At 49.9% G+C, this 27,789-nt stretch overlaps 1 protein-coding gene across 4 annotated transcripts in view; it reads right to left on the bottom strand.

The window, feature by feature from the left end:
- The window catches only part of LOC127040023 (excitatory amino acid transporter 1-like), a 257,902-nt gene that overhangs the window by 16,627 nt on the left and 213,486 nt on the right, over positions 1-27,789 (bottom strand). For 3 of the 4 annotated variants that reach the window (XM_050933758.1, XM_050933756.1, XM_050933757.1), the window contains 3 exons: positions 25,687-25,891; positions 16,970-17,012; positions 15,239-15,582 (listed from right to left, as the gene is read on the bottom strand). In XM_050933758.1, the coding sequence (XP_050789715.1) occupies positions 15,239-15,582; positions 16,970-17,012; positions 25,687-25,891 (592 nt within the window). The remainder of the gene's footprint in view (positions 1-15,238; positions 15,583-16,969; positions 17,013-25,686; positions 25,892-27,789) is intronic. The other variant, XM_050933759.1, reaches the window with a different exon arrangement.

Genomic DNA, 27,789 nt, shown 5'->3' with positions numbered 1-27,789 from the left:
AGCTGTCTTCCAGGAGAGGTACAGAAGTGAGCAGGTAGCCGTCGGCTCAAAGGGGGCACCCATGAGCCTGGATAGGACCAGACTGAGGTCCCACGTAGGGACTGGATGACGAACTTGCAGGTACAAACGCTCCAAACCCTTGAAGAACCTGCTGACCATAGGATTAGAGAAGACTGAGCACCCGTTCTCGCCGGGGTGGAAGGCTGAAATTGCTGCTAGGTGTAACTTGATGGATGAGACCACTAGGCCGTGCTGCTTCAGGGACCAGAGATATTCTAGGATAGTTGGAACTGGCACCTGCAGGGGGACAGCATAATTCTGGGCACATTAGCAGGAAAAGTGCTTCCATTTGGCCTGGTATGTGGATCTAGTGGAGGGCTTCCTGCTACCCAAGAGTACTTGCTGCACTGAGCGGAAGCAATGCAGCTCGGACCAAGTTAACCATGCCACATCCATGCTGTGAGATGGAAGGACTGTAGGTCTGGATGGCGTAGTCTGCCGTGTTCCTGAGTTATCAGGTCTGGCCACAGTGGTAGAGGAATTGGTTTGGTCACCGACAGGTCGAGGAGTGTGGTGTGTGGGCCACGCTGGAGCAATCAGGATTAAGCGGGCTTTGTCCCTGCATAGCTTGAGAAGGACCTTGTGGACCAGTAGGAAAGGAGGAAAGGCATAGAGCAAGTGGTCTTTCCAAGTTATCAGGATTGTGTCCAACAGGGAGCCCGGGCAGCGTCCCTGGAGAGAGCAGAACACCTGGCACTTCCGATTGTCACGAGAGGTGAAGGGGTCTATGTGGGGAAACCCCCACTTCTGGAAAACAGAATGGAAAACATCCAGGTGAATCAACCACTCGTAAGCTAGGAAGGACCTACTGAGGTGATCTACCAAGGTGTTCTGGACTCCTGGGAGAAACAACGCCACTAGGTCGATTGGGTGGGCTATGCAAAATTCCCAGAGATGTATGGCTTCCTGACAAAGGAGGGAGAACTGCGATCCACCTTGCTTGTTGATGTAAAACATGGTCGTTGTGTTGTCTATAAAGACTGTGACACAATGGCCCTGCAGGTGTTCACGGAATACCTGACACATGAGCCATACTGCTCTCAGTTCCCTTATGTTGATGTGTAGGGTTATATCCTGTGCAGATCAAAGACCTTGTGTGCGAAGTCCTGCAAGGCGAGCACCCCAGCCCAGAGATGACATGTCCGTGGTCAGGGCTAGCGAAGGCTGTGGGGCATGGAATGGCATCCCCCTGCACACCAGGATGGGGTTCAGCCACCAACCCAGAGAGGCTAAGATCTCCGTTGGCACACTGAGAATTGTGTCCAAGCTGTCTCGGCCAGGATGGTACACTGACAAGAGCCAGGTCTGAAGTGGACGAAGGCGTAATCTGGCATGTCTGGTCATGAAAGTGCATGAGGCCATGTGGCCCAGAAGACCAAGGCACGTGCGTGCAGTGAAGGTCGGGAAGCTTCTGAGGCCCTGAATAATGGCCATCATGGCCTGAAAGTGGGCCTGCAGTACGCACGCCCTGGCGAGACTGAAGTCTATTCTCTGTGTAGGTTCCAGAGTGGACATTTCGGTGCTGAGCAGCAGGCTGAGTTGTTCGAACTATCCCATGACGAAACGAACATGAGACTGCACCTGTGTCTCGGAGGAACCTCAAATGAGCCAGTCGTCGAGGTATGGAAAGACTTCTATCCGATGTCGGCGAAGTGAGGCCGCTACAACAGTCATACGTTTTGTGAAGACTCTTGGCGCTGTGGACAGGCCAAAGGGAAGAACAGTAAATTGGAAGTGATGCTGGCTGACCACAAAGCGAAGGAATCTCCTGTGTGACAGGTAAATCACTATGTAGAAGTACGCGTCCTTCATCTCGAGGGTGGCGTACCAGTCTCCCGGATCCAGGGAAGGGATAATGGTTCCCAGGGATACCATGCGGAACTTCAACTTTACCATGAATTTGTTGAGCCTGCGTAGGTCCAGGATGGGTCGTAGACCCCCCCTTTGCCTTGGGGATTAGGAAGTAACGGGAGTAAAATCCCCTGCCCCTCAGGTCCTTTGGGACCTCTTCTATCGCTACGATGGCCAGGAGCGCCTGTACCTCCTGTAAGAGGATTTGCTCATGAGAGAGGTCCCTGAAGAGGGACGGGGAAGGAGGTTGGGGAGGGGGGTTGAAACAAACTGAAGATGGTATCCAGTTTCCACCGTGTGTAGGACCCAAGGATCTGAGGTTATGCAGGACTATGCAGGGAGGAAATAGGAGAGACGGTTGCAGAAAGGCGGAAAAGGATCCGGCAAGGAGACTGGTGCGCCATCCTTGAGCGCACCTTCAAAAGTTTTGTTTGGACCCCGCTGATGGCTTTGGGGCTTTGATTCTGGCCTGCTTGAGGACGAGACTGTCTCCTGCTATTACCTTGGCCACACCTTCTGGTGAAGCCTTGCCGTGGCCAAGGGTTAGGGTAGGTGCGCTGAGGCTGGAGCCAGAAGGGTCTGCGTTGCATCACTGGGGTATGCATGCCCGGTGTGCGCATGATGGCCCAGTTGTCCTTCAGGCTCTGAAGCCTGGGTTCCATTTTTTCAGAGAACAGCCCTTGGCCATCAAAGGGCAGGTCTTGGATAGTCTGTTGCAGCTCTGGTGGAAGGTCAGATACTTGCAGCCATGAGATGCGGCGCATGGCCATGCACGAGGCTAGAGTTCTAGCTGCCGAGTCCACTGCATCTAAAGACACCTGCAGGGATGCCCTCACCACTTTCTTCCCTTCCTCGAGCAAGGCCGCAAACTCTTGCCTGGACTCCTGGGGGACCAACTCTTTGAATTTTCCCATCGAGGTCCAGATGTTATAGTTATAACAGCTCAGGAGAGCTTGCTGGTTAGCTATTCTGAGCTGTAGACCACCAGCTGAATAAATCTTGCGCCGAATAAATCCATGCGCCTAGCGTCCTTGGACTTAGGAGCAGGCGCTTGCTGGCCATGTCACTCTCTCTCGTTCACCGACTGCACCATAAGGGAGCAAGGGTGAGGGTGAACATAGAGATATTCGTAGCCCCTGGAGGGCACCATATATTTCCTCTCCACCCCGTCCTAATGAAAGGCAGGGCGATCACATGTGGGTGCATCTGCTGATAAAATGTCAACCACTGGATCTTCCACTTCCATCACCTTCTCCACCTGCAGGTTCATGTTTTGTGCCACCCTGCGCAGCAGATCTTGGTGAGTCCGAAGATCTATAGGCGGTGGCCCAGAAGAGGACATGACCGCCACTGCTTCATCAAGCGAGGAGGAAGAGGAAACCCCGAGGACCAGTGGATCCTGGGGAAGTTCTGGTTGTGGAGAGTCCTGGTGTCCAAGGTCCACTAAAGTGATGGCCTGGGCTTGGTCTAGCGGAATAACAGCTGCATCCGAGTCTACTGGGGGAGGGCAGCTTACAGTGACCTCAGGCATCCGATGGTCCGAATGAGCTGACTGAGAGGCACCTGAGGGGGTGCCTTGAGCTTGGTGGTAAGCCCAAGGCATCCAGAAGGACCATTGTGGTGGTCCCTGATCAGGGTCTTGACCTTCAAATTAGCCTTGACTAGCACCCTTGGAGTCATGGCCCTGGGTGTGGTAGCCACTCCCCGCCTGGGGGGATGACGAATTCGGTTGTAAAGGCCAAGGAGGGGCCAAACGCCCATGCGACATTGCACCATCCCGCTCTGTCAGTTCACGCCTTGGAGCTGGAGACCGGAGCCAGGATCTTCGGTGGTACCGCGATCAGGATGGGGACCGACGGTCATAACAGTACCGGGAGGCCAATCCAGATCTCAGTGAGGATCTACGGTGTCGGGATCGGCTGCGAGGCAACCAGCGCCGGGACTGGTGCCTGGACCCGGATCGGTACAGAGCATACCGGGAGGGAGACCTGAGTGAAGTGGAGCGGCCCCGCAAGTACAACCGGCACCGAGATGGAGATCGGTGCCAGGACTGCAAGTGGTGCAGGGTCCGGGACCGTTGGTGGGATTGGGACCGCGACCTGGACCAGGACCGAGATCGGTGCCTGGCTGTCACATTCAGTGAGGAAGGTTGTGTCAAGGCAGGTTTGCCTATAGTTTGGATAGCCCGCACCAGCGGTGCCGGGGGCTGAGGCGGTCTGAGCTCCATCAGCACGCTTAGGTCGCGAGCAGTGAAGAAGGTCTCCGGAGTGGGCAGTAGGCCGAGCTCAATCATGGTGTGCACTGGGGAGCTTGTGTGCACCGGACTCAACGGCCCTTGTGAAGCCGGAATTGACGGTGCCAAAGTTGGCAGTGCTGGAGCTGGAGTCTTAGTGGGATGGTCCGGTCTGGGATGTTACTCCAATGGTGGCACAGGCAGTGCCGGAGCAGCAGGTAGTTTGTGCTGCTTCTTAAGCCGCAGAGACAGCGAACGATGCCGCGACTGCACCAGTTGGTGGAGACTGCCGGCGCCGAGATTCTTTGCTGGTGCCGGGTCGTTCCGGTGCCGAAGGAGCACTTCGGACTGATGGTGTCTGTTCTGTGCACAGTACCAAAGGCACCGGGCTAAGTGCCGCTTCCATTAGGAGCTGTTTCAAACAAAAGTCCCACTCTTTCATTGTTCGAGGCTTGAAAGCCTTACAGATGTGACACTTGTCTGGTTGATGGGATTCTCCCAGGCACTTCAAGCAGGAGCCATGGGGGTCTCCCATTGGCGTTGGCTTGAGGCACGCCGAGCAAGGTTTGAAGCCCGGTGACCTGGGCATGGGCTCTGGTACCGGGGAGGAGGGAAGGGGATGAACCCTGCACCCTCCAAGTACTATCTACAATATATATACAACTTACTATTAACGAAACTATAACTGCTAAAACTATTAAAACTATTAACAACTACTATCTACAGAACAACGAGTAAAGCTAGGGAGGTGGAGATCAGCTATGCTGCGCTCTGCAGTTCCAACGACTGTCACAGGCGGTAAGAAGGAACTGAAGGGGCACTGAGTCGGCAGGGGCCTATATCCAGCACCATGGCGGTGCCACTCCAGGGGGAGCCTCAGTCAACCCTCCAAGTGTTGCTAGGGTAAAAATCTTCCGACGAATGTGCACGTGGCGCACACACACCTAATTGGAATCGATATGAGCAAGCACTCGAAGAATATTCTCTCTGCACCCCCATGTACTCCCACCCTCTTCACTGTCTCTGACTCCTTGGCAATGATTATCCTGGCCACTGAATATGCTGCTCCATATTAGTCCCTTCACGGCCCCTGTATCACCTCCTGTCTCTGCCTCTCCAGCACACCCTGCTTTGCCCTCCTTCGCAAAAAGAGGCAGGTGTCAGCACAGGACCCACATTGAGGAGCTGTGGGTGCAGGAGTAAGGATGCAGCAGCAGTGCAGGGACTAGCATGGAGTCAGTGGGGACTTTTTTTGAAGAGGTGGATAAATTTAGGGGGGAATGGATGAGAGAGTTTTGGGAGACTGACAAAACCTACCCAGCATCCCTTTCTGCACAGCTCTGACTCCCTCCTTTTCTCCCCACACTTCCACGCACTGTTCTAATACCCTGACAACTCCAAAACCCCACATTCCCTGCAATTGTTCAGACTCCCCCGCACTGCTCTGATGCCGCTCCATATCCAACATTCTCTGCACTATGCCCATTGCAATCTGACATCCCCTGCTGCTCTGAGCCCACCCACTGCTCCGGACACTACCCACCAGCGCCACTCTCCTTCTCCCCACTTCATGCCCTGGTAAGCTTGGAGGGCCTATGAGAAAGGAGGAAAGAAGCTGGGGGGGTAGGGGAGGTTGAGAGGAGTGCATGAACCAGCTGGAGGCAGAAGATTGGAGATGCAGAGTCCCTGCCCCAAATCTGATCTTAGTGTTTGGGGAAGAGGCTCAGCACATCAACCTGCAGCACAGATGGCTGAGAGGCGTGAAGTGGCCCATTCATCCAAAGAAACGTTCTTGGAGACTAGCTGGAGCAGCCAGGAGGACATTAAGCTAGCAACACGGATACTAAGAAGGCAAATGTGGTACAAACTCAAATGCAGTACGCTGGGAATAAATTGAACTGATGTGGCAAAGAATGAGAAGAGAAGAAATTTTTCAGTTGTTTTAATGCCAAAGCTAAGAGTCTGGGTACCAAGCAAGAGGAACTGGAAATTCTCATTGATAGAGAAGAAATTCGATCTGATTGGTATTATTGAAACTTGGCGGGACAATTCACATGACTGGAATGTTAAAATCACTGCTTATAACCTGTTTAGGAAGATCTCAGTGGGCAGAAGATGCCATTACCCGTGTTAGAGGTATCGACAGCTCAGACCCAAGGATCTTGTATGCCTATGGATCAAAGTGCTATTAGCAAAGCCCAGACCACTGAATCAGAGAACAGCATGAGTTACTTCTGTCCGTAATGTGTGTTCAGAAAAATTGTGTTGTTATGAGAGACTTCAATCTGGGAGACATACACTGGAGGTTGCATTCAGCCAGCAGTAAAACATTGTTAGAGTTCTAAAAAATATAGATAATTTTCTAACACAAAAGGTATTGCATCAAACATGAAGGAATGCTATACTGGATACAGATTAATTAATCACAGGGCTGGGAGCTGGTGATTGTCTAATGACCAGTGATCATGACCCGGTTACATTCAATACAGGTAAACAGAGGACAGGCCCAGCCAGTAATATACATACTTCAAAGGGCCTAATTCCCCAACACTGAGGAAAATGTCTGAGCAAAATTGACTGTGAGGAAAAATGTAGACAGAACAATGTGGATTACAATGGTGAGTTCTCCAAGAAGTGTTAATTAGATGCCCCAAAGCCACAATTCCACACGAAAGAGGACAACTTTGGCCAAAAGGCCCAGAGCCGCCCAGAGGATTCAGGGGACCTGGGGTCTTCGGTGGCAGGGGGACCCCGCTTCAGCGGTAATTAATCGGCGGGGGGTCCTTCTGCTCCAGGACCTGCCACCAAAGTGCCCCGAAGACCCGCAGCGGAGGCCTCCGCCACCAAAATGCCGCTGAAGACCCAGCACTTCGGCGGTGGGTCCTGGGGTGGAAGGACCCCCCGCCAAGGGTCTTCGGGGCACTTCAGCGGCGGGTCCCGGGGCAGAAGTACCCCCCGCCATGGGTCTTTGAGGCACTTCGGTGGCAGGTCCCAGGGTGGAAGGACCCCCTACCGCGGGTCTTCGGGGCAAGTCGGCGGCGGGTCCCGGGGCGGAAGGACCCCCCGCCGCCGAATTGCCACTGAAGAAGCTCCGGGGGTCTGGGCCCCATAAGAGTTTTCCGGGGATCCCGGAGCGAGTGAAGGATCCCACTCCGGGAGCCCCAAAAAACTCTCGTGGGGGCCCCTGCGGGATCTGGGGCAAATTGCCCCACTTGCCCCCCCTCGGACGGCACTAAAAAGGCCATCCATGGTTCAGTGGGGAAGTGAAGACAGCAATTAGAAACAGAAAAGCATAATAGAACAACTGGAAAAAAGGAGAATAGATAAATACAACAAAGAGTACAAAATTAATAAGGAAATGTAGCGAGGCGCCCTGGCTCCCCGCTGCGCCTGAGAAGGATGAGCCAGAACAGGTGCCGAGGTGGGCGGAGCCACCGCTGCCAGTCCCCGCCCCCAGAAGTTAAGAGTCGGGACAGGAAGTATAAAGGCCTGGCCCCAGCGCTCAGTTAGGCGCAGGCCGCCGGAGGGGACAGATGCTGGTGCTTGAGCTCCCACCGGGCCCAGCCTGCCCTGAGCTCGGTATCCAGAGGAGCTGCCTGAGCTTCCCCGCGCCCGGTACCCAGAGGAGCGGCCTGAGCTTCCCCGCGCCCGGTACCCGGAGGAGCGGCCTGAGCTTCCCCGCGCCCGGTACCCAGAGGAGCTGCCTGAGCTTCCCTACGCCCGGTACCCAGAGGAGCGGCCTGAGCTCCCCTGCGCCCGGTACCCAGAGGAGCTGCCTGAGCTCCCCCGCGCCCGGTACCCAGAGGAGCGGCCTGAGCTTCCCCGCGCCCGGTACCCGGAGGAGCTGCCTGAGCTTCCCCACGCCCGGTACCCAGAGGAGCTGCCTGAGCTTCCCCGCGCCCGGTACCCAGAGGAGCGGCCTGAGCTCCCCCGCGCCCGGTACCCAGAGGAGCTGCCTGAGCTTCCCCGCGTCCGGTATCCAGAGGAGTCGCCTGAGCTTCCCTGCGCCCGGTACCCACAGGAGCTGCCTGAGCTCCCCCGCGCCCGGTACCCGGAGGAGCTGCCTGAGCTCCCCCGCGCCCGGTACCCAGAGGAGCTGCCTGAGCTCCCCTATGCCCGGTACCCAGAGGAGCTGCCTGAGCTCCCCTATGCCCGGTACCCAGAGGAGCTGCTTGAGCTTCCCTACGCCCGGTATCCGGAGGAGCTGCCTGAGCTTCCCTACGCCCGGTACCCGGAGGAGCTGCCTGAGCTCCCCCGCGCCCGGTACCCAGAGGAGCTGCCTGAGCTTCCCCGCGCCCGGTACCCGGAGGAGCTGCCTGAGCTTCCCCGCGCCCGGTACCCACAGGAGCTGCCTGAGCTCCCCTGCGCCCGGTACCCGGAGGAGCTGCCTGAGCTCCCCCGCGCCCGGTACCCAGAGGAGCTGCCTGAGCTTCCCCGCGCCCGGTACCCAGAGGAGCTGCCTGAGCTTCCCCGCGCCCGGTACCCACAGGAGCTGCCTGAGCTCCCCCGCGCCCGGTACCCGGAGGAGCTGCCTGAGCTCCCCCGCGCCCGGTACCCGGAGGAGATGCCTGAGCTCCCCCGCGCCCGGTACCCAGAGGAACTGCCTGAGCTCCCCTATGCCCGGTACCCAGAGGAGCTGCCTGAGCTCCCCTATGCCCGGTACCCAGAGGAGCTGCCTGAGCTTCCCTACGCCCGGTATCCGGAGGAGCTGCTTGAGCTTCCCTACGCCCGGTATCCGGAGGAGCTGCCTGAGCTTCCCTACGCCCGGTACCCGGAGGAGCTGCCTGAGCTCCCCCGCGCCCGGTACCCAGAGGAGCTGCCTGAGCTTCCCCGCGCCCGGTATCCAGAGGAGCTGCCTGAGCTTCCCCGCGCCCGGTATCCAGAGGAGCTGCCTGAGCTTCCCCGCGCCCGGTACCCGGAGGAGCTGCCTGAGCTTCCCCGCGCCCGGTACCCGGAGGAGCTGCCTGAGCTTCCCCGCGCCCGGTATCCGGAGGAGCTGCCTGAGCTTCCCCGCGCCCGGTACCCAGAGGAGCTGCCTGAGCTTCCCCGCGCCCGGTACCCGGAGGAGCTGCCTGAGCTTCCCCGCGCCCGGTACCCGGAGGAGCTGCCTGAGCTCCCCCGCGCCCGGTACCCGGAGGAGCTGCCTGAGCTCCCCCGCGCCCGGTACCCAGAGGAGCTGCCTGAGCTTCCCCGCGCCCGGTACCCAGAGGAGCGGCCTGAGCTTCCCTGCGCCCGGTACCCGGAGGAGCTGCCTGAGCTTCCCCGCGCCCGGTATCCGGAGGAGCTGCCTGAGCTTCCCCGCGCCCGGTACCCACAGGAGCTGCCTGAGCTCCCCTGCGCCCGGTACCCAGAGGAGCTGCCTGAGCTTCCCCCCGCCCGGTACCCGGAGGAGCTGCCTGAGCTTCCCCGCGCCCGGTACCCACAGGAGCTGCCTGAGCTCCCCTGCGCCCGGTACCCAGAGGAGCTGCCTGAGCTTCCCCCCGCCCGGTACCCAGAGGAGCTGCCTGAGCTCCCCTGCGCCCGGTATCCAGAGGAGCTGCCTGAGCTCCCCTATGCCCGGTACCCAGAGGAGCTGCCTGAGCTCCCCTGCGCCCGGTATCCAGAGGAGCTGCCTGAGCTTCCCTGCGCCCGGTATCCAGAGGAGCTGCCTGAGCTTCCCCACGCCCGGTACCCAGAGGAGCTGCCTGAGCTCCCCTGCGCCCGGTATCCAGAGGAGCTGCCTGAGCTTCCCCGCGCCCGGTACCCAGAGGAGCTGCCTGAGCTTCCCTGCGCCCGGTATCCAGAGGAGCTGCCTGAGCTTCCCCGCGCCCGGTACCCAGAGGAGCTGCCTGAGCTTCCCTGCGCCCGGTATCCAGAGGAGTGGCCTGAGCTCTCCTATGGCCGGTATCCAGAGGAGCTGCCTGAGCTCCCCTGTGGCCGGTATCCAGAGGAGCTGCCTGAGCTTCCCCGCGCCCGGTACCCGGAGGAGCTGCCTGAGCTTCCCCCCGCCCGGTACCCGGAGGAGCTGCCTGAGCTTCCCTGCGCCCGGTACCCGGAGGAGCTGCCTGAGCTTCCCCCCGCCCGGTACCCGGAGGAGCTGCCTGAGCTTCCCTGCGCCCGGTATCCAGAGGAGCTGCCTGAGCTTCCCCGCGCCCGGTATCCGGAGGAGCTGCCTGAGCTTCCCCGCGCCCGGTACCCGGAGGAGCTGCCTGAGCTTCCCCGCGCCCGGTACCCAGAGGAGCTGCCTGAGCTTCCCCGCGCCCGGTACCCAGAGGAGCCGCCTGAGCTTCCCCGCGCCCGGTACCCAGAGGAGCGGCCTGAGCTTCCCTGCGCCCGGTATCCAGAGGAACCCATGGTCTAGGACCCACCAGACGAACCCGGCGAGAGACAGGTACCTAGAGAGGGGGAGACTGGAAGTGGCCCGGGGGAAGCCGACCCCAGTCTGGCTCCAGGGGACCCTGAACCCATGTCAGTGTGTTGCGGCCAGGATCCCCACTGACTGCAGCGAATCTTTGCCGCTGCCAGGGCCCCAGGCCAGGACGCCGTGGAGTGGGAGGGCCTGCGTCTCCCCTGCCACCCTTCCAAGGGTGGCAGACTCCCCCTCCCCCTGGCCTGAGGAAGCCTTCTGTACTTTTTAACTCGCTGTTCAGCCCCTGCCTGAGGGTCTGACCCTTACCGATGTTTGTTGCCCCGCTCTGCTCCAGGGCCGGGCTTAGAGACTCTGTATTTGCTCAGCCCTGCTGAAAGGCCTGAGCCCGAACTGTTTGTTGCCTCACCCTGCCCCAGGGCCGGGCTTAGAGACTCTGCTTCAGGGCCGGCCTTACAGACTCTGTGTCCGCCCAGCCCCTGTTGAAGGGCCGGGACTCTGATTTGCTTAGAAACTGTTTGTTTGCTCAGCCCCGCTGAAGGGTCTGAGCCCTGGACAGATTGCTGCTGTGTAGCGAGGCGCCCTGGCTCCCCGCCGCGCCTGAGAGGGACGAGCCCCAGCATTGGACCCTTACAGGAAAGTAAAGACATCAGGATAAAATCCATGGCTGGCAGGGCTAAGGACAATCACGGGGGTCACTGGACAATCGAGGTGCTAAAGGAGCACTGAAGAAAGATAAGGCCATTGCGGAGACGCTAAATGAATTCTTTGTATCGGTCTTCACTGTGAAGATGGTAGGGAGATTCCCACACCTGAGCCATTCTTATTAGGTGACATATCTGAGGAACTGTGGCAGATTGCGGTGTCAGTAGAGAAGGTTTTGGATCAAATTGTTAAATTAACCAGTAATAAGTTACCAGGTCCAGATGGTATTCACCCAAGAGTTCTGAAGGAACTCAAATGTGAAATTGCAGAACTCTAGTATGTAATCTATTGCTTAAATTAGCCTCTACCAGATGTCTGGAGGGTAGCTAATGTGACGCATTTTTTGAAAACGCTCCAGGGGTGCTCCTGACAAATACAGGTTGGTAAACCTAACTTCAGTACCAGGCAAATTAGTTGAAACTACAGTAAAGAACGGAATTATCAGACACATAAAATAACACAATTTGTTGAGCAAGAGTCAACATGGAACCAACAAGGAACCAATTCCTGTAACAAACCTCGTTGCCTACTCTGTCCCCATATCCACTCTAGCGACACCATCAAAGGACCCAACCACATCAGCCACACCATCAAGGGCTCATTCACCTACACGTCTACTAATGTTATATAGGCCATCATATGCCAGCAATGCCCTTGTACCATGTACATTGGCCAAAACGGACAGTCTCTATGTAAAAGAATAAATCAACACAAATTGGACATCAGGAATGGTAACAAAGAAAAGCCAGTAGGAGAACACTTCAATCTCCCTGGACATTCTATAACAGATTTAAAAGTAGCTATACTTGAACAAAAACACTTCAGAAACAGACTTCAAAGAGAAACTGAAGAACTACAATTCATTTGCAAATTTAACATCATTAATTTGGGCTTGAATAGGGACTGGTAGTGGCTGGCTCATTACAAAAGCAGCTTTGCCTCTCTTGGAATTGACACCTCCTCATTTATTATTGCAAGTGGACTACATCCACCCTGATCAAATTGGCCTTGTAAAAACTGGTTCTCCACTAGTGAGGGAACTCCTTTCTCTTCATGTGTCATTATATAATGCCTGCATCTGTAATCTTCACTCTATGCATCTGAAGAAGTGAGGTTTTTTACCCACCAAATAAATCTGTTAGACTTTAAGGTGCCACTGGACTCCTTGTTGTTTTTGTGGATACAGACTAACACAGCTACCCCCAATACTTGACAACATGGTTTTTGTAAAAGGAAATTGTGCCTCATCAATCTCTGAGAATTGTTTGAGGGAGTCAACAAGCATGTGGACAAGGGTGATCCAGTGCACAGAGTGCACTTTGACTTTCAGAAAGCCTTTGACAAGGTCCCTCCCCAAAGTTCTTAAACAGAGTAAGCTGTCATGGAGTAAGAAGGAAAGTTCTCTCATGGATCAATAACTGGTTAAAAGATAGGAAACAAAGGATAGGAATATATGGTTTTCAGAACGAAGAGGTAAATAGCAGTGTGCCCCAGGAATCTGTACTGGGACCAGAGTTGTTCAACATATTCATAATTGATCTGGAAAAGCGGGTAAACAGGTAAGTGGCAAAATTTGCAGACAATACAAAATTACTCAAAATAGTTAAGCCCAAAGGTGACTGTGAAGCGTTACAAAGGGATCTCACAAAACTGGGTGATTGGGTAACAAAATGGCAGATAAAATCAATGTTGATAAATGCAAAGTGATGCACACTGGAAAATCTAATCCCAACTATACATATAAAATTATGAGGTCTAAATTAGCTGTTACCACTCAAGAAAGAGATCTTGGAGTCATTGTGAATAGTTCTCTGAAAACATTCACTCAATATGCAGTGGCAGTCAAAAAATCTAACAGAATGTTAGGAACTACGAGGAAAGGGATAGATAAAAAAGTCAGAAAATATCACATTGCCACTATACAAATCCATGATAGGCCATCACCTTGAATGCAGTTCTGGTTGCCCCATTTCAAAAAAGATATATTGGAATTGGAAAAGATACACAGAAGGGCAATAAAAATGATTAAAGGCTGGAACAACTTCCATATGAGGAGGGATTAAAATTACTGGAACTGTTCAGCTTGGAAATGAGACCACTAAGGAGGGATACAGTAGGAGTCTAAAAAAATCATGACTGGTGTAGTGAAAGTGGATAAGGAAGCTTTATTTATCCCTTCACATAACACAAGAACCTCATGCTCTGAGTGTCCCTAAGCCTCTGACTGCCAGAAGCTGGGACTGGACAACAGGGGATGGATCACTCAATAAGGCCCTGTTCTGTTCCTTCCCTTTGAAGCATCTGGCATTGGCCACAGTCAGAAGACGAGATCCAGGGCTAGATGGACTATTGGTCTGACTCAGTATTGCTGTTCTTATGTTAAGAAGAAATTTAAATATATTAGGTAAAAAATCACTCCAAGTAATGGTATAGGCCCATTACTAGATGGACATGGTAAACATGTTAATAATGATACACAAAGGCAGAAGGATTCAGTACGGAAGCTTGCTGTGAATGGGCGTGCAGCAGATGGATAGTAGGGGGAGTGAGATTGAGCTACTGAGAATTGGTGGGGGGATGGATGAGAGAGGGGCAGCTGGCAACAGGCTGGGAAAGGGTGTCCCAGCAGTTCCTACTGGCATTACTACAACAGTTCCTTGGCAGCTGGTGCCCAGTGCCCTGTGCTCCTCCCATCTCTCACCCTACTCTGACAGCTGGCACATATGTTCCTGCCCCTCTCTGGGCCAAGTGTCCCCACCAGGACCCACAGTGGCTGGAAGGCAGACACAGGACTGGTGTTCCTACCTGCTCCTTGTGGCTGATCTGATCTCATAGAATGTTCCAGCCCCTCCTCCCAATCCCACTGTCATTTCCATGAGATATTGTGGGGGAAAACACTAGAAGGGACATACATACATACATACATACATAAGCCCCTCCCCCAAAATATTTCCCTTGAGGGAGCTCTAGTCCCCTACACCCATTGCTCTGCTGCTCCGGTTCAATAAGTATTTCTATTCTGTATTTGGAAAGAGGCAGGATGATGTACTCATATCACACAGGGATGATGAAGTGCTTTCAACCTGATTAGTAAATTAGGAGGATGTTAATATCTACCAGAGATAAATATTTTTAAATTAGCAGGCTCAGTTAACTTGAACCCAAGAGTGCTTAAAGAGCTGGCTGAGGATATTTCTGGCCTGCTGATGTTACTGATGGAAGAGTGCTAATGCTCTGCCAATATTCAAAAAAGGCAAGTGGGATGACCTGGGTAACTACTGGCCAGTTAGCCTTACATGAAGGCAAAATAATGGAAAAACTGATACAGGATTCAATCAACAAAGAATCCAAGAATAGGAATACAATTAATTCCAGTCAACATAGTTTTATGGAAAATACATCTTGTCAAATAAAACTGATTTCATTCTCTGAAGTGATTACAAGGTTGGTTGATAAAAATAACTGCATAGATATAATATACTTAAACTTTGGTAAGACATTTGAGTTAGTATCACATGATATTCTAATTAAAAATTAGCACTATACGATCTGAACAGAGCACATGTTCAATTGATTAAAAACTGGTTAATGGGCAGATCTCAAAAAGTAATTGTCAGTGGGGATTCACTGAATGGGATGTTTCTAGTGGGGTTCCACAGGGTTTGGTACTTGGCCCAATACCATTCAACATTAACTAAAGCTCCTGGAAAACAGCTGGGAGGAAATCTCTGTGTGTGCCACACTCGCAGCCTGGCCCTTTAGGTAATGGCTTAGCGACCCCCCACTCCAGCTCTCTAGTCCTCCAAGGAGCCCTCAAGCAGCATTAAGGAGGTCATGTCCTGGCATCCCTGATATATCTATGATAAAAACAACAAACAAAATCCAACACACGCTTGTGAATGAAAATCCCATCCAGGCTTCTCCCTCCAGCACTAAGGAGCAAAATGGGGCCCATACACATTTGTTTTTCCCCATGCATGTCACCTTTAAAATTACCCCCATCTCTCATCAGGTCTCCTTGCCCCACCCACCCTGCTCCTCACCAGATGATAATGGCCACCAGCCTCATGATGGCTTCGTTGAGGCAGTTGAAGAACTCCTGCAGGGCCCGTCCCTTCTGCTTCATGCTGCCAATCACCAGGCCAAAACACACGGAGAACACCACCAGGCCCAGCGCATTCACCCCGTTGGCTGAGCCGGGGATGGGGATGGTTTCCTCAAAGCTCAGCACTTCCTGCAGGCTCCTAAGGGTGCGTGTGACGTTCTCCAGGGTGCCGGTGACATTCTCGGGCATGGAAGCCTGTGAGTTGGCAGTGGTCCCTGCTGTGACATTGCTGCTGTGAAGGATGGTTCTGGTGAAGACCCTGGTGCTGTACTGCGTCTTGTACTGAAATGATACACTATTATCAGCTGTGCCCACAAGCCTCTGTACGATAACCCTGCACTTCTCCACAGCTGCTGAGCAGCATAAAGGGCCTGAGCCTGAACTCCCAGTGACTTGGCTGACAACTGTTTGGGCCTGTCTAATTACCTAGCTCAATGCAAGGATTCATAGACGTTTAGATCATAGAGTGTAAGGCTATAAGGGACTATTAGATCATCAGGCCTGACCTCCTGTATAGCACAGGTCCTTACATTTCACTCAGTTTCCCCTGTTGAGCCCAATAACTCGGGTTTAGCCAATGCAAAATTTCCAGAAAGATTCCGGTCTGGATCTGAAGACATAAAGAGATGAGAATCTACCTTTTCCCTGGGTAGCTGATCAAACTCTTTAAGTCTCTCACTGTCAGGCATTTTCTCCAAGCCTCAAATGATTTGCGAGGATTTTTTCTGCATCCTCTCAATTTTTAAAACATCCTTTTAAAAATGTGGATCCCAGACCTGGACACAGCATTCCAGGGCCAGTCTCACCACTGCTGTTTACACAGGTAGAAATATCTCCCAATTCTTATTCACTGCACCCCTCTTTATCCATCCAAGGGTCGCATTAGCTCTTCCTGCCACAGCATTACACCGGGAGCTTGTGTTCCGTGGCTTGTCCACTATGACCCCTAGACCCTTTCCAGAGTCACTGGATACAAGATCCGGCTCCCCATTCTGTAGGCATGGCCTGCAGTCCCTGTTCCTAGATGTCTGACTTTGCATTTGGCTGTATTAAAACACATACTGTTTGAATGGGACCAGCTTACCAAATGACCCAGATGCTGTGCTACCTGCGCTCAGGGAAAGAAGTTTCTTCTACAGCTCAGCAGGGGATGGTGCAATGGCTAGGACTGTGAGTGGGGAATCTCATTTCGTTTCATTTTACATCCAACTGACACCGTTGGGCCAGATAGTTGGGCTCCTGTTATGGGCCTTTTATACTGCTCCTGAATGCACAGGTACTATAAAGCCCTGAGGGACCTCCCCTTGTTCACAGACAGCACAGGGCTGGCATATAAGGCCCCACACTGCTCCCTGGCAGATCCCTGAGAGGAGCAAGCCAAGAGCAAGAAGGGTGGTGGCCAGATCAGTCTGTGCTCCAGCAATTCCGGCTGCTGACCAATCTATAGGCGACTGGGCAAGGATGCCTGGGAGCTGCTCTAATTTATACTGGGGGCTGCAGTGCTTGTTGGAGCAGTGCACTCTGGGAGGTGCAAAGGTGGCCTAAACCCATCCCTGGGGCTGCATCTCCAGAAAGGGGCAGTTCAGAGTGCAGACTGTTCTGCACAGGCATAAAGGACAATCAGAGTGGTGGGCAGAAAGAAGCAGGCACGGGGAACCGGTGTCCGTACCTGTTTGAAGCAGGCTTCTATTAGGTTCGGCGGGAACATGTTCCTGCAGCAAATAAAAACAGGAGGTTATGCTGCCATCTGGCTGAGAGCCAGGTGAGCAGGCCCATTGCCTTATACTCATGGTTAAGCGCTGTCTCTAGTTGGGATAGTCAAGGTTAGTAAAAGCTCAATGCCAATAGCACTAAGTCTTCTTTCAGGTTATTCTGCGCCCTTCCAGATGATGCCAAGCAAGAAAGCGCTCTAGTCCCAAAAATAAAACAATGTAAAACTTTAGAGCCTACAAGTCCACTCAGTCCTACTTCTTGAAACATTTAAACGTGGCTGTGCTCCCAAGTGGCAGCTCGTGGCCCTGGTACGCTGGTCTGTGTGAGCTAGGTTTTATGCAGCTATGGATAGGGTCCTAGGATCATCAAAGTTAGAGAAGGAAAAGACCAAACCATCCTCTCCATCTCCATTCTCTGGCATAGTCCAATTTTAAGTGTCCCAAGCTATGCAGTTTCCATTGCTTCCTGCAAGATGAGTTCCCCTGCTTGATACATCTCATTGTCCACCTCCAATATTCAGCGCAAATGGTGCCTTTCTCTATCTCATCAATCACTTACAAGCTCCTTGCTTCTCAGTGGCTCCCACTCTCCCCTGGCAGGCAGACAGAGCTACAGGCAGTTCAGGGAGTCTCATCAATTTTGTTTAGAAAAAGTTGACACAGAATGTCATTTCAATTTTTTTAAACGAAAATTCTGGACTCCTCCTGCTCCATGGAAAATGTCAGAATTGTGAGTTTTCATTCTAATGTGGAACAATTTTTTTAAAAATTTTGAATTTCCTGTGGAATTGGAATTTGGGGGTTCCAACCAGCCCACTTGAACTCCCTCCATTTCATCACTGCCTTTCTGATAGCAGGATGCACCAAAGTGAAGGCAACATTCCAGGCGCATCACACCAGAGTCATCGAGAAAGGCACTACGATTTCCATGCACAGAGACATGATGCCATTGTATCATACAGCATCAAACTGCACTGGGCTTTTTGTAGCCATGTCTTAGTGCAAATTCATGTCTAATTCACTGTCAGCTCTAAGCCTATTAGCTAGTTTCTTGTGTGTCTGTGCCTTGTATAACCATTTACACCAGGGCAAAGTGAGTGTGAAGTGAGTGTAAATTGCTACCACATCAGAATAGTAGGACTTCACTGCTGCTACAAATTGTTCTGCTTAGCTTCTGAGACTAGGGCAGGAAGCAATGGGTTTAAACTGCAGCAAGGGCGGTTTAGGTTGGACATTAGGAAAATCTTCCTGTCAGGGTGGTTAAGCACTGGAATAAATTGCCTAGGGAGGTTGTGGAATCTCCATCATTGGAGATTTTTAAGAGCAGGTTGGACAACACCTGTTAGGGATGGTCTAGATCAGTAGTTCTCAAAACTTTTATACTGGTGACCCCTTTCACATAGCAAGCCTCTGAGTGCGACCCCCTCTAGAAATTAAAAACATTTTTTTATATATTTAACACCATTATAAATGCTGGATGCAAAGCTGGGGTTGAGGTGCAGGCTGACAGCTCACGACCCCCATATAATAACCTCGCGTCCCCGAGGGGTGCCAACCCTCAGTTTGAGAACCCCTGGTCTAGATAATACTCAGTCCTGCCATGAGTGCAGGGGACTGGACTAGAAGACCTCTTGGGGTCCTTTCCAGTCCTACGTTTCTACCTTGCATTGGTGTAAAGACTGCACAAGTTACAGGGCAGGGGAGAGTAAGGCCCTAGTTTTTCTCAGCAGCTCCTGCTTCCCAAGTGTCCCTGTGTCTGTGGCAGAAAAGGGGCTGCCTCAGATTATTTTTCCCCAGGCGTATTTCAGAGAGATCTAGTTGCTGACCCTATTTTCAATCTCCCCTTTGCATTGTTTCTCTCACCTCTACTATTTGCAGCTCCTCCCGGTGAGGATCTCTTAGCCTCAGGGTATTTTGTGAGAAGCTCCTTATTCTCTTCCCAAGCATGATTAAAGAGATTCAGTATGACTGGACGAGGAGAACGAGGGACATATCTGTATTATTTTTATGAATACAATATGCACCTCAGTTTACCTGCTTGATATTATTCTATCTGCCTACAAAGCATTAAATCAAAGGCTGTTGCAAGGGTAGGTTCCTGGGTTAGTGTTTCTGTGGTGTGGTGTGTGGTTGCTGGTGAGTATTTGCTTCAGGTTGGGGGGCTATCTGTAAGCAAGGACAGGTCTGTCTCCCAAGACCTGTGAGGAACCTATCCTTGCAACAAAGCCCAATGCCAACTCTGTCCGCATATCTATTCAAATGACATCATTAAAGGACCTAATCCCATCAGCCATGCCATCAGGGGCTCGTTCCCCTGCACGTCTGCCAAGTACGTTGGCCAAACCGGACAGTCTCTATGCAAAAGAATAAACAGACACAAATCTGACAACAGGAATCATAATATTTAAAAACCAGTAGGAGAATACTTCAACCTCTCTGGCCACTCAGTAACAGACATAAAGGTGGCAATTTTGCAACAGAAAAGCTTCAAAAACAGACTCCAATGAGAAACTGCTGAACTTGAATTAATATGCAAATTAGACACTATCAACTTAGGCATGAATAGAGACTGAGAAAGGCTGAGCCATTACACACATTGACTCTATTTTCCCATTTTAAGTATTCTCACATCTCTTGTCAAACTGTCTGTAATGGGACATCTCGATTATCACTACAAACGTTTTTTTCTCTTAATTAATTAGCTTCTTAGAGTTGGTAGGACAACTCCCACCTTTTCATGTTCTCTGTATTGCATATATATGTATATGTTCCATTCTATGCATCCGATGAAGTGGGCTGTAGCCCATGAAAGCTTATGCTCAAATAAATTTGTTAGTCTCTAAGGTGCTGTAAGTACTCCTGTTCTTTTTGCGGATACAGGCTAACATGGCTGCTACTCTGAAATCTAGGAAAAGACAGGTAATATAATGGGGGATTAAACTATTAGAAATATAAGCAGTTGGGTTTGTGATGAGCAGGAGAACCGCCTGGTGAATTGCCTCAAGGGTGTGAAAGCTGCAGATCTCTCGACACCTAGACAGACTTATGTGCAGTGCTGGGGAGATGCCAGTGGTCGCTGTACATGTAGGTACCATTGACATAGAGAAAGGCAGGAGAGAGGTCCTGGAGGCCAAATTTAAGCTGCTAGGTAAGAGACTGAAGTCCAGGACCTCCATGGGAGCATTCTCTGAAATGCTTCCAGTTCCACATACAGGGCCATCTAGACGGACAGAATTTCAAAGTCTCAATGTGTGGAGCAGATGATGGTGTTGAAAGAATGGATTTAGTTTTATTAGGAACTGGGGGGAAAGGCAGAGCCTATTTGGGAAAGGCAGAGCCTATTCAGGAAAGCTGGGTTCCACCTAAACAAATTAAAAAGGTCATAAATAGTTTCTAAACTAAGGACTGGGGAAAGCTGACAGGCGAGGCGGCCACAATTCAGACAGGCACATCCCTTAGGGAAGGATTTATTAAATGGGATACTTCATAACCTAGTAAAGAGGAGAGGACAGAAGTTGATAAAGTCAGGTAGGAACCAAAGAGAAACAGTCAAATGAAACAGAAGATATCAGAGGGGTAGCTATGTTAGTCTGGATCTGTAAAAAGTGACAAAGAGTCCTGTGGCACCTTATAGACTAACAGATGTTAGTATAAGCTTTCTTGCATCACATGAAGGCAGACAACTAAATATTGTCAGATTTTATAAGGGTTTGTATACAAATGCAAAAGTCTAAATAGTAAGATGGGTGAACTAGAGTGCCTGGTATTAAAAGAGGATATTGACATGATAGGTATCACAGAAACTTGGTGGAATGATAATCAATGGGACATGTTAATACCAGGGTACAAAATATATAGGAGTGATAGAGTAGGTTCCACTGGTAGGGGAGTGGCACCATATGTGAAAGAAAGCATAGAGTCAAATATAATAAAAATCTTAAATGACTCCAAATGTACCATAGAATCTCTATGGATAGAAATTCTGTGCCTCAGTAGTAAGAGTATTGCAGTAGGAATATACTATCAACCACCTGACCAGGATGGTGACAGTGACTGTGAACACTTAGGGGGCTTAGAGAGGCTACAAAAACAGAAAACACAATAATAATGGGGAATATCAACTATCCCCATATTGACTGGGAACATGTCACCTCAGGCTGGGATGCAGAAATAACATTTCCAGACATTATTAATGACTGCTTCTTGGAGAGGCTTGTTGTGGAACCCACAAGGGGAGAAGCAATTCTTGATTTAGTCCTAAGTGGAGCACAGGATCTGGTCCAAAAGGTGATTATTACTGAACCACTCAGTAATAGCAATCAAAATGTAATCAAATTTAACATCTTAGTAGGGGGGAAAACACCAAAGAAACATACCACAGTAGCATTTAACCTCAAAAAGGGGAACTACATAAAAATGAGGAGGCTAGTTAAATGGAAATTAAAAGCAACAGTCACAACAGTGAAATACCTGCAAGCTGCATGGAAACTTTTTAAAAATATCATAATAGAGGCTCAAACTAAATGTATACCCTCAAATTAAAAAAAAAAAAGTAAGAAGACCAAAAAAATGCCAACACAGACAAATAACAGAGAAAAAGAAGTGGTTAGAGACAAACAGACATCTTTTAAAATAAATGGTGAGTTTTTCCCAGTGGAGAGTCTGTATTGGAACTAATCCTGCTCAACATATTCATAAATGGTCTGAAAAAAGGGGTAAACAGTAAGATGGCAAAGTTTGCCAACAATACAAAATTATAATACAAAACTGACTGCAAAGCATTACAAAGGGATCTCACTAAACTGGTGACTGTGCAACAAAATGGCAGCTGAAATTCAATGTGGATAAATGCAAAGTGATGCACATTGGAAAACATAATCCCAACTATACATATAAAATAGAGCTGTCAAGTGATTAAAAAAATGAATCATGATTACTTGCGTGATTAATCACACTGTTAATAATAGAATACCATTTATTTAAATATTTTTGGATGTTTTCTACATTTTCAAATATATTGATTTCAATTACAACACAGAATACAAAGTGTACAGTGCTCCCTTTATATTTATTTTTTATTACAAATATTTGTGCTGTAAAAAACAAAAGAAATAGTATTTTTCAATTCCCCTCATACTGTACTGTGGTGTAATCTATTTATCATGAAAGTTGAATTTACAAAGGTAGAATTATTTACAAAAAATAACTGCATTCAAAAATAAAAGAATGCAAAACTTTAGCGGCTACAAGTCCACTCAGCCTTACTTCTTGTTCAGCCAGTCACTCAGACAAACAAATTTGTTTACATTTTCAGGAGATAATGCTGCCTGCTTCTTGTTTACAATGTTACCCAAAAGTGAGATCAGGCCTTCTCATGGCACTGTTGTAGACAGCGTTGCAAGATATTTACGTGCCAGATGAGCTAAAGATTCATATGTCCCTTGATGCTGCAACTACCATGCCAGAGGACATGTATCCATGCTGATGACGGGTTCTGCTCGATAACAATCCAAAGCAGAGCAGACCGACACATGTTCACTTTCATCCTCTAACTCAGATGCCACCTCAGGAAGTTGATTTTCTTTTTCGATGGTTCATGTTTTGTAGTTCCTGCATCAGAGTGTTGCTCTTTTAAGACTTCTGAAAACATGCTCCACACCTCGTCCCTCTCAGATTTTGGACAGCACTTCAGATTCTTAAATCTTGGGTCAAGTGCTATAGCTATCTTTAGAAATCTCACATTGGTACTTTCTTTGTGTTGTGTCAAATCTGCAGTGAAAGTGTTTTTTAAAAAGAACGACGTGCTGGGTCATCATCCAAGACTGCTATAATATTAAATATATGGCAGAATGTGGGTAAAACAGAGCAGGAGACATACTATTCTCCCCCAAGGAGTTCAGTCAAAATTTAATTAACCCATTATTTTTTAAACGAGCATCATCAGCAAGGAAACATGTCCTCTGTCATGGTAGCTGAAGCATGAAGGGGCACATGAATGTTTAGCATATCTGGCACGTCAATACCTTGCAATGCCGGCTACAAAAGTGCCATGCGAATGCCTGTTCTCACTTTCAGGTGACATTGTAAATAACAAGCTGGCAGTATTATCTCCCATAAATGTAAACAAACTTGTCTGACTTAGTGATTGGCTGAATAAGAAGTAGGACTGAGTGGACTTGTTGGGGATTGGTCCTGCTTTGAGCAGGGGGTTGGACTAGATGACCTCCTGAGGTCCCTTCCAGCCCTAATATTCTATGATTCTGATTCTATGACTTGTAGGCTCTAAAGTTTTATACTGTTTTGTTTCTGAGTGCAGTTACGTAACAAAAATAATCTACATTTGTAAGTTGCGCTTTCACAATAAAGAGATTGCATTATGGTACTTATATGAGGTGAATTGAAAAATACTATTTCTTTTGTTTATCATTTTTACTGAGCAAATATTTGTAATAAAAATTATAATATAATGTGAACACTGTACACTTTGCATTCTGTATTATAATTTAAATCAAGATATTTGAAAATGTAGAAAAACATCCAAAAATAGTTAATAAATTTCCATTGGTATTCTATTGTTTAACAGTGCAATTAAAACTGCAATTAATCATGATTAATTTTTTAAATCACAATTAATTTTTTTGAGTTAATCGCGTGAGTGAACTGCAATTAATCAACAGCCCTATTATAAAATGATGGGGTCTAAATTAACTATTACCACACAAGAAAGAGATCTTGGAGTCACTGTGGATAGTTCTCTGAAAACATCTGCTCAGTGTGCACTGGCAGTCAAAATATCTAATAGAATGTTAGGAACCACTATATACAAAATTACAGGGTCTAAATTAGCTGTTACCTCTCAAGAAAGAGATCTTGGAGTCACTGTGGATAGTTCTCTGAACACATCTGCTCAAGGTACATAATATTAGGAACCATTAAGAAAGAGAGAGGATAAGATAGAAAATATCACAATGCCACTACATAAATCCATGGTATTTGAATATTGCATGCAGTCTTAGTGGCCCCACCTCAAAAAAGATATATTAGAATTGGAAAAAGTTCAGAGAAGAGCAACTAAAATGATTGGGGGAACGGAATGGCTTAAACAGATTTAAAAGACTTGAATTGTTCGGCTTAGAAAAGAAACAACTAACGGGGGATATGATAGAGGTCTATAAAATAACACAACAGACAATCTGTGGGACTTGTTGGGGATGTTGTGAAAGTTAAATGTATAACTTGGTTCAAAAAGGAATTCATAAGGATAGGTCCATTAATGGCTGTTAGTTAAGATGGCCAAGAATGCAACCCCATGCTCTGGGTGCCCCCATATATCTGACTCCAGAAGCTGGCACTGGACAACAGGGATGGATCACTTGATAAATTGCCCTGTTCTGTTCATTCCCTCTGAAGCATCTGGCACCAGCCACTGCTGGAAGACAGAAGTCTGGGCTAGATGAACCATAGTCTGACTCAGTGTGGCCGTTCTTATGTTCTTACTGTATGTGAGCTGTAGCCTATGCTAAGGCTACGTCTACACTCCACAGCTTCTAGTGACATGGCTGTGCTGCTAAAAGGCGTGCTGTGTAGACGCTGTTCTCTCCTGCCAACAAAAAACTTCCTCCCCCAAGAAGCGGTTAACCAAACTTTTGTCTTTCAGGAGGGTGCTTTTTAACACCTCTGGATGACAAAAGTTTGTCTTTCACTTGCCAGTGTAGACAAAGTTTAGGTAAGGCATGGGCATAAATTAAGGCAGTAATCCAATGACCCTACAAGCCTCAAGGCCTACAAGACAATAGTTTAGCTAAACTAATCAAGAGATAAGGTCCCAAAAGCCTTAACATAAACAGCTGACCAGCAGTAACCCTAGATCATGAGATATCACACCATAGAATGCTGTAATGACCCAACTGCTGATAGATGACCACATGATGCCTGTTGATATCAGTTTTAGATATTTTTAAGTTAGGAACATCAGCAGATGTCTGACCACCAGAAGGTCATGGTAACTAATTGATGTATATGTTAATGAACTTGAGGTAAAAGGCCTATTAACTTATGGGAGAAGGGCACCTCAGCATTACTAGGTGAGGAAATACAGATAAGAAAAGGGGCTGAAACCCCTACTGAACATGCATTAGGCATAGGGGCATCAGCATAACCCATTATAAAAATTGTATCTCAGCCTGCCTGCCTGCCTTGGGAGATGCCAGGATGATGGCCACTGGTGATGATGGTGCTGGTGAGTATGATGAGGAGGAGGAAGACTAACACTTCAGGTTTTTCTGCAACAGATGGTGTGAATATATTGTTGTTCAGATGCTTGTTTTATGTTATCCACTGGTGATCAGCTGTTCAGCAGGGTGCAGGAGGAGCTGGGGGGAAGGGGAGGAGCAGAGCAGAAAGAGGCAAGGGCAGAGGCGCAGAATGGGGTGGGAAGAGGCAGGGTGGGAGGCAGAATGGGACGGGTGGGGTGCAGTGGGGGCAGGGTTTGGGGTGGAGCAGAGGAGGTCGAGCGCCCCTGGGAAACTCTGAAAGACAACGCCTCAGTCTCCTTTCAGAGGTTATTCAGAGCATATTCTCCAAGGGCAGTGCAGGGGTTTGAATGGCTTTCAGTGCAGGATGGCAACCTTATCACAGGGGCATGTTCTTACTGCACACCAACTTGTTTACTCACCTGACCAGGTCCATGAAGGCATCAGTTGTTTGCACCTGCTCAATCTTGCCCTCCCGGTGCAGTTTGTCTTTGGACCCTTTGCCTGGATGGATGATGATCACCATGAGGATGCCGATGAAGACCGCTATGATGGTTGTCATCATGTAGTAGACTACGGCCCGCAGCCCCATCTTCCCAGAGGCTTTGCCATCCAGTGAGGCCATGCCTGGGCAGCCACACACAGAACAAGGCAAGAACATCTATCTCTTCAATCAGTGGTGGGGCTGGAGGGAGAGTTTGGGGGTGCAGGGGACTGTGGGGTGCAGGAAGTAGACTTTGGGGGCTCTAAGGCAATGTGGGGTGTGGAAGAAGGCTGTGGGGGTGCAAGGGAATATGGATTGAAGAAGGGAATAGCACACTGAGGAGGAATCAGGGAGATGTGGGGTTGAGAGGCAGGGTTTGGGGTGCAGGGGGATGTGGAGGTGGGAGGCAGGTTTGGGGTGCAGGGAGAAGTGGGAGTGGAATGCGGGGTTACAAGGAGATATGGAGGGGTCAGAGACAGGGTTTTGGATGCAGGGAGATGTGTGGGTGGAAGGCAGGGTTGCAGGGAGATGTAGGCGGGTTGGGGGCAGGGTTTGGGGTGCAGGAAGATGTGCGAGTGGGAGGCAGGGTTTGGGGTGCAGGAGGATGTGGGGGTGGGAGGCAGGTTTGAGGTGCAGGGATATGTGGGGGTGGAAGGCAGGGTTGCAGGGAGATGTAGGCGGGTTGGGGGCAGGGTTTGGGGTGCAGGAAGATGTGCGAGTGGGAGGCAGGGTTTGGGGTGCAGGATGTGGGGGTGGGAGGCAGGTTTGGGGTGCAGGGATATGTGGGGGTGGAAGGCAGAGTTCTGCACTTACGACGGAAGAATCCCATTCACTGTTACAGACTAGGGACCGAATGGCTAGGCAGCAGTTCTGCAGAAAAGGACCTTGGAGTTACAGTGGACGAGAAGCTGGATATGAGTCAACAGTGTGCCCTTGTTGCCAAGAAGGCTAACAGCATTTTGGGCTGTATAAGTAGGGGCATTGTCAGCAGATCGAGGGATGTGATCATTCCCCTCTATTCAGCATTGGTGAGGTCTCATCTGGAGTACTGTGTCCAGTTTTGGGCCCCACACTACAAGGAGGATGTGGAAAAATTCGAAAGAGTCCAGTGGAGGGCAACAAAAATCATTAGGGGGCTGGAGCACGACTTCTGAGGAGAGGCTGAGGGAACTGGGATTGTTTAGTCTGCAGAAGAGAAGAATGAGGGGGGATTTGATAGCTGTTTTCAACTACCTGAAAGGGGATTCCAAAGAGGATGGATCTAGACTATTTTCAGTGGTCCCTGATGACAGAACAAGAAGTAAAGGTCTCAAGTTGCAGCGGGGGAGGTTTAGGTTGGATATTAGGAAAAACTTTTTCACTAGTAGGGTGGTGAAGCAGTGGAATGGGTTCCCTAGGGAGGTGGTGGAATCTCCTTCCTTAGAGATTTTTAAGGTCAGGCTTGACAAAGCCCTGGCTGGGATGATTTAGTTGGGGTTGGTCCTACTTTGAGCAGGGGATTGGACTACATGACCTCCTGAGGTCTCTTCCAACCCTGATATTCTATGATTCTATAAGGCAGGGTTGCATGGAGATATGGGGGTCAGAGGCAGTGTTTGGGGTGGGAGGCAGGTTTGGGGTGCAGGGAGATGTGGGGATGGAAGGCAGGGTTTGGAGTGCAGGGATTGTGGGGACAGGCAGAAGGGTTTAGTGTGCAGGAAGATGTGGGTGCAAAAGGGCAGGGAGACTGAGTGGGAGGAGGGAATGTGAGTTGCAGGAGACAGACTTTGTTGGGTGCAGGAGGTGTGAGAGGCAGATTTTGGAGGCTGCAGAGGAACATGGGGTGTGGGAGGCAGGCTTTGGGTGTGTAGGGAAATGTGGGGGCAGAAAGCAAACTTTGCGGGGCATACGAGGCAGACTGAAGAGAAGCATGAGGAGACTGTAGGGAGTGCAAAGAAATGGGGTGACAGAGAAAAGGAGGAGGTAGGGTAAAGGAGAAGGGAGTGAAAGATGGGGGCTGGTCAAGGTGGGAGGAGGTCTGGAGACAGGAGCCTTTGAGAGC

The sequence above is a fragment of the Gopherus flavomarginatus genome, chromosome 24, assembly GCF_025201925.1.
Source record: "Gopherus flavomarginatus isolate rGopFla2 chromosome 24, rGopFla2.mat.asm, whole genome shotgun sequence".
NCBI classification, from domain to species: domain Eukaryota; kingdom Metazoa; phylum Chordata; order Testudines; family Testudinidae; genus Gopherus; species Gopherus flavomarginatus.
Note: the sequence above shows the minus strand (reverse complement) of the source record. Positions and strands in the feature narration are given on the sequence as shown.